At 42.6% G+C, this 11378-nt stretch overlaps 1 protein-coding gene across 2 annotated transcripts in view; it reads left to right on the forward strand.

The window, feature by feature from the left end:
* PLCXD1 (phosphatidylinositol specific phospholipase C X domain containing 1) overlaps nt 1–11378 on the forward strand; it is a 45967-nt gene that overhangs the window by 31535 nt on the left and 3054 nt on the right. For both annotated transcript variants that reach the window (XM_019524852.1, XM_019524851.1), the window contains 4 exons: nt 2011–2147; nt 3159–3287; nt 4789–4944; nt 9561–9744. In XM_019524852.1, coding sequence (XP_019380397.1) covers nt 2011–2147; nt 3159–3287; nt 4789–4944; nt 9561–9744 — 606 coding nt within the window. The remainder of the gene's footprint in view (nt 1–2010; nt 2148–3158; nt 3288–4788; nt 4945–9560; nt 9745–11378) is intronic.

The raw sequence follows: 11378 nt of genomic DNA on the forward strand, positions 1-11378 counted from the left end.
TGGTGATTTTTGTGTGAAAATTGGATCTTACATGGCTGTTTTGTTTGGGAATATTGTGTGGAGATGCCATTTTGTGTGGGAAATGTTGATAATTTGGTGACTGTGCAAAATGGTGAGTCCGACGCGGGAGCCAATGACAGATTAACAGTCACTTAAATGACAGTAAATGATCTGCCTTTTTGACAATGGGAAAGCAAAGTATAAAAATGGATGTGTGGGCTCTAGATCTTTCTGAGCTGCTGTTCCTGATTTTCTTGGCCATGAGAGATTACTGGTCTTCTCCCTCCCCTTGTTCCTAAATGTTATCTTCCACAACTGAAAACAGAATCAGCCATGGTTTAGGAGAGGCTATTTTTTTCCTGCAAGAAAAACAGAAAATTTGCCACAAGAGCTGCCATGAATAAAAATATTAAATTATTTAAAATGTCTAGGCCATAGTTTCTCACCCTAAATCCTGCCCTGAGCATGGACTTCAGTAAAGCAGCAGTAAGGGTTGGGCTACTGAATTTGACCCTAATTCAAGAGAATATTCTTAAATCCCATCTAAAGTGAGAGTCAGAAGCAGATTAAGGATGAGAACTATGAGAGGGAGGGAAATACTGTCAGTGGAAATCTATAAGTATAAGGTGTATGACTATCTGTTGGTTTGTTCCCCTACTTGCTGCCTCCACCGCACCCCTTGGCCCAAGGAAGGTTGCTGGATGGGATGCAAAATGGTGCCCAGTAGGCCTGTGCAAAGCACAAATTTTGCTTAGTTCACTCTTAGGGTACAGCCACGCAAATGAGTTACTGGAGACAGAGGAAGGCAGGGCTCGTGTCTTCAAAAGGAGACTGGACGCACACCTTGCTGGGGTTATTTGACCCCAGCAGTCTTTCCTGCCCAGAACAGAGGGGCTGGACCTGATGATCTCACTAAGTCCCTTCCAGCCCTAAACTTCTGTGAATCCCTCAATAGATTTTTGTCTTCTGCTTGTGCAATAAAGCAAACAAAAAACAGAGAAATAAAATATAACTGGTGAAAAGAGGCTACAATTGATTGAATACACGAGCATGGTGCTTAGTACTTCTAAAGATGAAGTATCTGTTATTTCAAAATATATTCTATCCTTTTCCCCTAGTACTGCCTTGACTTCATTGGGACTGGCCTGTAGGTTTTCAAGGAGATGGTTCTTAGCGTCAATATAGAGATTTACTTAGTAAAGGATGTGCAAGAAAACCTTGTCTTGCAGGTTTCTTCCCTCCTTACAGATAGTTTGTTAATTTTCCAGTATATCAGCACTTCATTGGGTCATAATTTCATCTAGCTGATACTTTGCAAAATTAGAAGAATGTTAAAAAAAGAATTTCTAGCAAGGACGTTATATGTTGTGAAGGAACGGTAATATGCAATATGTGTCCATTTAATAGGTATAGTGTAAAGGCTAGTGTTTCTGTGACTTTTTAGGGTAAACATCATGTGTAAGTAGGATTTTAGTGGTGTATAGACCTTCTGCAGCAGACTGAATTTCACCCTTATAGTTCTTGTATTTTCCTGTACTGTGGGGATAGGGCTGAAATGAAAAATTCTAAATCTGAACACCTCTGAACCTTGGACAAGTTAACATCCAGATCCAAAGTTAATATCCAGATCCAAATTTTGTCTGCATTATCACTACAGAAAGGTATCATGTCCTGGTAGTTATTGCAATGTAAAATTCCTAGGGGAAACAAGGTTCGTCAGTTTTTATCTTCTAGCTAGTTAATGTAACTGGCATGTATAGTTGATCTTGGGTAGCTATAGTGAAATAAAAGCCACTGCACCTTTTCTCTTAGGAGTTTACACTGAGACAGTAATAGCAAACTGGCTGTCTTGATGTAAAAATACGTTTTGTTTTTTTAGTGAAGACTCATGTAGTTCAAGATATGCAGTTGTTTCAGCAGTGAGGTGATAGGTTGTGTGTGTGTGTGATGCAATGCTGTGTTGTGGCCTTTGAAGGGTTAATACACTTCACATTTATTTTAATTGTGCAGGAAGTCATGACACAATGAGTTACTGCTTGGATAAAGTTTCACCTGTAAGTGAAAATGAATCAAAACTGCTGAAGTTCGTAGATAAATGTGCTCCCTGCATTGTACGTCCTATTATTATGAAGTGGTCCACAACACAGGTAAGCAATTTGCTAATATCCTCAGATTTGAATTAGTTGTTCTGTCTGTAGTTTGCTACACAACACTGAACATACCCATTCTCTGTGTGACTCCTAGTAGGATAGATGTACAACATTTTTGAACAAATTACAAACGTGTGCCATGGATCGTGGGTGGCCATCACATTCTCAGGCCATGGGCCAGAGACAGGAAGTGAAAGATGGGGGAGGGAGGAGGAGTCCAGAGGCCTTGAGTACTGTGTGGGGGAGGCAGTGACTACCACAGCGGTGGGAACAGGCAATGAAGAGAGGTGGTGATGGTCAGGGGAAGTGGTGCCCAGTTTTGTGGGGAGAAGCATTGGGAAGTTGAGGAGGTAAAGATGGTAGGAGCTTGTAGTTGCCAGTTGGACAGCCTTACCATACGTAAAGAAATAAGACAAACATGCTGTCCATGTCAAATTTATGTTTGTGAGGGATATTTTTGCTGGATGTGACATCCCTTTTAGGGGTAGGGAATTCATAAGCAAACCTAATAGTTAAAGGGTGACTATTAACCAAAAACATACTTGTCTTTTAAAGTAACTACTGTTAATACCAGTAATGCCTAGCATTATTTTACTTTAGAGTGAGACAATATTAATTACTAAACTGTGCACATTGTTGATGTGATAGCACTTTGCCATTGTTACTCTTGCAACTGTGTAGCAGAGCTTCAGCTGTGGATTAATGGTCCTCAAAGTGGAAGCTAGAACCCTGAATAAAAGTTATGGGCTCCTCATATGGTGCATGGGGAAGGTTTGCATACATCTGTGCCATCCCAGCACAGCCCTATGGAACCAAGCCTACTCTACCAAACCAGAAGTAGTGTAGTTGGATTAGTGTTGTGCCCAGTGTGCACCAATAAGTCTCTTGTAATCCTTAAAACATGAAACCTAAGACTGGGTAATTTCACATCCTTCTTTAGATTTCCTATAGTCAATAAAAGAACATGTGCAAATGTTTAGGACCTGTTTGTTGTATTTTAAAATTCAGGTACAAAATCTGGCAGAACAGCTGAATGCTGGGATTAGATATTTGGATTTGAGGATTGCTCATAAATCTCATGACCCTTCTATGGATTTGTACTTTGTACACATGATATACACCAGCGTGTCTGTAGAGGTACTGTTCTTCACTCTGGAATATCTATGAAGTGGGACTTTAATTCCTTTTTTTTTTTTTATAAGAACAAGCTGGTTTTCTAAATAAGATCAACCTTGATCTGGGAACACTGACCATGTCAGACCAAGTGGGTGCATCTACATGTGCAATTAGGGAGAAGAAATATACTCTGGTGTGTTTATTTCTCCCAGGCACAGTGTCTATATGTGCGCCCAGGACTGCAGCTTGTTGAGCGGGGTGGAGCAGCCCCAGGCTGGTAGGGAGCCCAGGAGTCAGCTCTGGGTGGTGACCTTGAGCAGCAGAGGGGCTGGCTGAGGCACAAGGGTGCTACAGTGCAGGGCTAGCTGGCAGGCAGTCCTTGCACTGCAGCACCCTCATGCCCCAGCCAGCCCCAGTCACCTTTTACATGGGTGTTGTGGCAGCGTAAATTATTCTGCCATTGGAAAGTACTTGTCCTGGACAGTACTATCCTACAGCAGAGTTAATTAATTTCCTGCATGCTAATATGGACGCATACGTAGACAGTGACAATTAACTGCAGAGCCAATTAGTCAACCCCACAGTAAAGTGCATGTACTGTATCGAGGGGTGTAGGTTGTAGCCATGTTGGTCTAAGGACATACCCAAAGAACCTTGTACTGTATAGATGCACCCAGTTAGTCTTTGTTTCAGTTTTTGGGGGTTTCAAATTAAGTAACAAAGTATTTTGTCAGTTTGGTTGTTGGACCTGAAATAAATGTTGACAGTTGCAAATGAGGTTTAACCTCCATGAAGCTCCAAAGTAATTTTTTAACTGTGAACTGGAATTATTTTGTTCAGTTCTCTGTGAACACATAGTTGATGTTTGCTGGTTGTGTTTGTGATCTGATATCATTCCATTGGCCCCTGAGATGTTGACACCGATATCAAGGGACCTTTTTGAGAAAGGAAGTGATATAAAAAGTGTTGCTGCTTAAAAGGCAACAACAGTTTTTAAAGGAAGACATGTTTATTGGAAAGACAGTGACTCAATCTTTTGAATCTTAAAATATCTCCTGTTTACTGGCACATTCCTATCAACTGGCACACATAGGCCTGGTTAGCCTGTGAGTTTCCTATGACCGCAGCGTGCACATGTGCAACTAGTAGGTCCTGACCTGATCAGAGCAAAACCATGGGAGCCAGGAGTTCTGGTTTCTATCTCTGACCTAGTGACGGATCTTCATTCTTTTCTGCACTTATAATGCTTGTTACGATCCTCAGATGAAAAGCACTATAAAAATGCAACACCACAAGTTATACTGGTTCACATCCACCACTTCTTTGAAAAGCGAATTCTCCTAAGGGTGGGTTTCCAGCCACTCTAAAACTTCCAAGAAAGTTTGCTCTTCCTGGATCTTTCTGATGAGTTAAACTGATTCTTGCCAGCTGAGGGTCTGGCCTCTCATAAATTAGGATTTTATTTGACTTTTTCTTAGCATCAGACAGGCTTTTCTAAATTGTTGTGACTTTACTTTTGTAGGATACTCTGTGGGAAATTTCAAAGTGGTTGCAGAGCCATCCTTGGGAGGTTGTTATCTTAGCCTGCAGGAATTTTGACGGACTGAGCAGGAACCATCATTGTCATCTTATCTCCTGTATAAAACGGATTTTCCATAGTAAGCTGTGTCCCAGAGACGTAAGTGCAGGTGACATTTTTTTTTAATAATATAATACTTTATAGCATTATAAAGTATGTCACAAGGTGGTTTGGCTCTTTACAGCAGTGGTTCTCAATGTTTTTGTACCAGGACCCATTTGTAAACATTGATGGCCAGTCCTGACCCAGTGCCCCTCACTCCCGACCCACTACCCCCTGCCCCCAGCCCCCCAGTGTGTGGTGCAGGGGGGCCCCAAGCAACCCCTCGCATGCTGGAGCTCTGCCAGTCTGCAAGGGAGAAGCCCCGGTTTCCTACATTTTTCTCCTTTAAAGGAGAATCCATGTTTAAAGTTTGTTGATACATTTTTAAAGTTTGTTTGCAACCCTTTTATATATTCTTGCAACCCAGTTTTGGGTTGTGACCCACAGGTTGAGAAATGCTGCTTTTGAGGGTTTCACCTGTCCCTTGCCATTCAGTTCTAGGAGCTCTTTTGAGGTTGGGTTGGTGTTTGCATCAAGCGATTAAGCAGCAGTGACATGGTTTTCTATCTGAATAAGCCTGCTTAATTAGTAAGAGGAAGACAAGGTACTTGGTAGGATGAAATGGTCTCTTAAGAGAAGTCCAAAGTGGCTTAGCAGAGCTTTTCTAGTCAGAGATGGGGATGCAAAGTAAAACGGGTTCTTCAGTAGGAACTGAGGCAGCCTACTAAAGTAGTAGTGTTGTGTAGAGGCCATTCACCTGGGCAGTAGGAGATGTAGGCTCCCAGGCAGAGGAGGGAATTGAATCTCTCCCCCTCATGCAGAGGAAGAAATTGAACCTGTGTCTCCTTATCCTTTGTGAGTGCCCTAACACTTGAACTACAGGGTAAAAGGGAAAAAAAAAACATTGCTTCATTCTCTAGTTCTGCTTTTTGATGAAAGGGCTGGCCTACACCCCTAACTCCTGAGGAAGGTTCAGGGATAACCACAGTCTTGCAGCCTAGAGTATTTTACAGTGGATAGCATATGCCATTAGCTTGCTGTGGGTATCGGTACCTTTTTAAGAAAGCCTTGAGGCTGAACGCTGGGTTGTGAATTCTACTAAACAGCAAGTTACCCGAGTTCTTTTATAGACTTAGCTTCTAGGAACCCTAGATGCACACAGGGTGGATGGCAGCTGATTGGAGGCTGTGATATCTACAGTTTGGATTTAGGCATGTCACTTTGGACATATAGGCTGCTTGTACACGCCACAGGGGTTTAACTGGGTTTAATTCTCCCTAAATTGAAATGGTGGGTTTTTAAAAACACCGCTTCAATTTAGGGAGAATTAAACCGAACTAAAGCCCCGTGGCATGTACATGAGGGTCGGGGCCCGATCCTTACCTGCCTCTCCAGTGGCGGAGGGTGAGCTACCGGCATGCCGAGCGGTCTCTGAGCAGCTTGGGGAGCCCCCCCAGGTGGCACCTACCCACTGGCACCCAGCCTGGGTGGTCTTGAGGTGGGTGCCGCAGCCACAGAGGGAAGCACTGCCCCTCCCAACATGCTGCATAGGGGCTGCTTGGGGCACAAGGATGCTCCAGTTGGGGGCTAGCCAGCAGGCAGCCTCCACAGTGAAGCACCCTCGTGCCTCAGCCAGCTGGGTCAGCGTCTACATATCCAGTGCTGCGTACTAAAAGCCAGCCATAGGACAGTACTTGTATTTACAATTACTAACCTGAGGCAGAGTTTATTAGTTTACTGTGACCTAGTAGGGCTGCAGCTCCGCAGTAAATCTTGTGTAGACACATGTCTACATAGTAGATGTCTCATGTAGACACTATTAGGCAGCTCCACAGTAAGCATCTTGTTTAGATATGCCCCCTCCTGGAAACCTCTGCCACAACTGCCAAGAAGATTTATGGGGTATACTTGGTAGCCGTGTTGGATTTATGCAATTTGAAGAGAAACCAGAGCACAATCAGTGTCAGTGTTCTTTGTAATGGGCCTTCTGGTCCCCTAGTGAATCAACTGGGACAACTGACTTCACACAGTCGATCCAAGTGGCAATGACTTTCTCTACTGACTTTGGGATGGATTTGACCCACCAGCTATCTTACTACCATTCCCTTGGGCCATCCAGACCTCCAGAAAGGGCTTGATTTTAAATGACCAGAAATTATTTGGTTGTTAAATTCTAAGAATCACAATTTTTAGGTTTGTTCTTCCCCCCCACCCCCTTTCTTTTCTTTTTACAGCTGCAAGGTGCAGGAGCTTTCAGTAGTTAAACAATTAACATTTCAAAGAATGTTATGCAGGAACAGAGGGAGTTCTCCTGAGAGATGAAGGCTACAAGATAATGATGACCCTGTTTACTATTTGAATTAAGGCTTTGAAGCTACCAGGTGCAGCAGTAACCATTCAACATTACCATTTCAAAGAGCAAGGTTAAAATAGAACAATTATTGGGGAAATTAGATGATCCTGAATATTCAGGCCTCAGTAGAATAACTAAAGACCTGAAGAATAGCTGAGTGGCATTGTTTTATTGTTTCCCCAAAGGGCTCTTTGGCATGAAGCTCTTGGGCTAACAAAACTAGTATTAGAAAAGGCAATGGGATAGGATGATGTTTGGCCCATAGGAATGATTAGTGCAGAGAGAAAATTTTTAGCCATCGGAGAAGCAGACTGCTGAGTAGCAATGATCTAATGCAGGGGTCGGCAACATTTTTGGGCAGAATGCCAAGAACACCTGCAACTTCAACTGGTAAGATGTTGGTGTGCCAGGGGCGGATGGTGAGGGAGCCGAAAGGGGTCAAATCCTTGTTGTTGTGTAGCCCATCCACCCAGAAGCAAGCGTGCCGAGAAAAATGTCTTCAAGTACCACAATGGCACCCATGCCAGGGGTTGCCTACCATTGATCTAATGCAATGAAAGACATGGTCAGGCGATTTTCAAACCAATCTCTATGCCGAGGAGGGGAAAGTTAAATAAGAGAGCATAACTGCTTGTCTCCTTTAGTCATGGTATCTATGGATTCCATTTAACTAGGTCAGGTATTCTGTACCAGGGTTTCATGCCTATTTTTGTTAATAATTCTTGGCATATTCATAGCACTCTGCAAACAGTGACTGGCTAATCCTCTTGTATCCCCCAAGAGTTAGGGAAGGCTTTTTTTGCATTCACTTGTAGAGATATGGAAAGAAGTGGCTTGCCCTAGGTTACAATGAGCTAAAGGAAGAAGTTGGGATTAGAACCCCTGACCCCAAAATGTCCACAGAAAGGCCTTAAGGGGCTCTACGTTTCATAGGATCTTTGAGGCTGGCTCTGAGTGTTAGACATGCTCTGTTGGGTTGATCCCCTCAGGGGATTTGTCTCCCTTATACAGAACACACCTAGTTTCTGAATCATGATCAGGCTTAGACATGACTTAAACACTAAAGTCTTTGCGAGGTTAGGGCAGATCTGGGCATGCACAGAAGTAATAGTTGAAGTGCTTGGGGAACTCCATAGTTAAAGTAAAATGCCCAATGAGTTTAGGTATCTCCAGCTGAGAGGCAGTTTCCTGGATCACAGTCTCAAATTCAAGCGGTGAAATTCTACCTCTGTCCCTTCTGGTATCTACATCCTTTTTTTTTTTTTTTTGGATCGAGCCTGCTGTTTTCTAAGAACATTGTTCTAAAAATGCAATATGTAACTGTGGAATCAAGTATGGAGCAGTTCACAGGGATGAGCATTGCTGCTTTTGGAACGTTTCCCAGCTGTATAGCAAGGAATCATTTTGTAACAATATTACATCGGATTAAAAGGTGAAATTTCTTTAACTGCCCCAGGTATTTTTGTAGTTGTTATTTATTGGGGATTGATACAGTTTGAAATCTACTGTGAGAGGTTTTGGTTTCCATTTTTGCTCACTTTGCAAAATAAGCGGCTGTGCTCGTGTATGCCTTTGTGGGTTATTTTTTTCCCAGTCTTCTTCACTCTATTTTCAGAAATGTTTGGCTTTTGAAAGGTTTCAGACTGATGGCTTGTTTTATCCATAGATCTGGTGGAGCATGAGCAGCAACAGTTGTCATCTCCCTATATCATTCTCCCACTGTATCTCAGCCTCCACCTATTAAGACTCTTCCTAAGGGTGGCAGCAAGAGAATTGCCAATTCAATCCTGGGTCTGTTCTTGGAGGTTAGTGTTAAGGTTGTAGTGGGGGTAGTGGTACTATTTTGTTCTGTGAGTCAGTTAGGAATTTGATTGAGAACAACATCCATCTCCTTCTAACACAGTCAGGAGAACAGTGATCATTAGGTAGTGATCATGGCGTGGCACCAAATACTTAAAGGTGAAGGGGGGACATGGGTTTCATTTCATGACACCTTTTGACACTTGCTTTCATTCATGGAGTACTTGTGTGAAACTGAAATTCTTTTGAACTTTCTATTCAGATCAAACTGGTCAAGTATTTGGATCCAGGCCCCTACTTCTTTCTCTCTGTAGTCAAAATTTACCAGCACTCAGACCTCTCTTCATTGAAAAGTATCTAGGATTCATCCAGTTCTCTCTTGGGCTGCAGGTTTAGTAAAGTCATTTGAACCGTTCTTGTTTCAATTTAATTTAAGAGACAGTTCATGGCTTAGCAACTGAATTTCAGAAGCATTACCTGGGATGTAGCCGCACAGATCTCACTGCCTCATTTCTTCCAGGTGGTTCCAACACTACAGAATATGTGGGGCAAAGGATACCAGGTGATCATTTCATATGATGAGGTATCTGAATTAACGAAACACTGTGAACTGTGGCCTGCAATTCCCTACTGGTGGGGAAATAAGTCTACAACCAAAGCTCTTATCCAGTACTTGGAACATATGAAAAAGATGGGACGTCCAGGTATAACTCACATTTAAGAAACAAGGAATTAGTAGAACAAGGGAACAAGGAATTAGTAGAAATTCCAAACTGTTTATTCCCAATGTAGGGCATGTAATCCCTATATTATGCCCATCAGTACAAACTTCTTCACTCATGGTATCTCCAACTATGTATTAGCTGTCTATTCCTCTTCTGTACAACTTATAACCACAAAAGCAAATGAAGTATCATCCATTTGCATAAAATGGTGACATTAGCTTGAAATCTGTGAAGGGAACTAAGACAGGGAAAAAAAACCTTGTGACTGCTGCTAAAGATGAATTGACGTAACTTCTTTTATAAAAATAAACTCTTTGTCCTAGAACCAGGTCTCCCATCTCCAACTTCCTATCAGATGTTGGCTTCACTTTGTAAGTTTGGTCCTGTATGTGCAGACAGTGTTACCAGCTTAACCATACATCCTTCATAGATTTCATAGACATGAAGGCTGGAAGGGACCTTGGGAGATCATTGAGTCCAGCTCGTGCCCCAGGGGCAGGAAGTCAGCTGGGGTCAAAGGATCCCAGCAAGATAAACGTCCAAATGTCATGGAGAGAGGGGAACTGAAATTGTGACCAGCATATACTGTAAAACCATAGGCCTCTTTTCTCCATGCTGAAGGGGCTGCTTTTTGAGCTCAGAAGCTAAAATAAAACCTATAAGCATTTGAGTAGATCTAACATTTTATGCACACATGCATACAAACCAGTTATAACCAGCAACAGAAGCCTCTACCTGGGACACTGCTAAAACAAATGGTTCTGGGGCCTAAATAGTTTATTAAGATACAAAAAGGAAAACCTAGTGAAAACTTTGCAGTGTGGCCTTCTATAATGATGTATCACAGGCACAGCTACCACCTCTGCAGCGCTGTGCTATGTTAGGATCTGGTCATGAACAAATTAAGAGGAAGCCAAACCATTGTCAAGGGAATGATGGGGCAAGAGCACTTTGTACCTGATCCTCTTTTTCCCTGCTGTTTTCTGTACTCCCTCATCTTCATTCCCTTAGGATAAAATTTAAAAAACTAACTCAGATTTAAAACGTTCAACTTGCCTCCCACAGCAGCAGTCTACTTTGTACATATGTCCTTTTTCATGGACATCGCCTCCATGTTAGAGGTAGTTAACCATTAAAGAACAATTAACTCAGATTATATGCCTCAACTCCCACTCACATTAGTATGGATTTCACCTGATGTGGCGCTCTAGAACAGTAGGGTTGTAGTGCTGTAGCTGTGATGATCTGCAAATAGCTGATACTTCTGCGATGGTCCATGTGTGAAAAGCTATGTTTGGTCATATTTTTTTATTGGGCTAGCTACATAGTTGGTAGAGATATTAGACAAGCTTTGGGCCCTTCTTCAGATCTGGGGAACTCTGCAATGATACAGCCTAGGAGAAACAATAGGCCATTTTCATAGATTCATAGATGTAGGGTTGGAAGGGACCTTGTAGATCTTCTAATCTGACCGCCTGCCCTGGGCAGGAGAGAAAACTGGGCTCAAATGACCCCAGCCAGGTAAACATCAAGCCTCCTCTTAAAGACCCCCAGGGTAGGAGCCAGCACCACTTCCCTTGGAAGTTGGTTCCAGATCCTAGCCGCCCTGACTG

The sequence above is a fragment of the Gavialis gangeticus genome, unplaced genomic scaffold (genome assembly GCF_001723915.1).
Source record: "Gavialis gangeticus isolate Ggan-Ray unplaced genomic scaffold, GavGan_comp1, whole genome shotgun sequence".
Lineage (NCBI taxonomy): Eukaryota > Metazoa > Chordata > Crocodylia > Gavialidae > Gavialis > Gavialis gangeticus.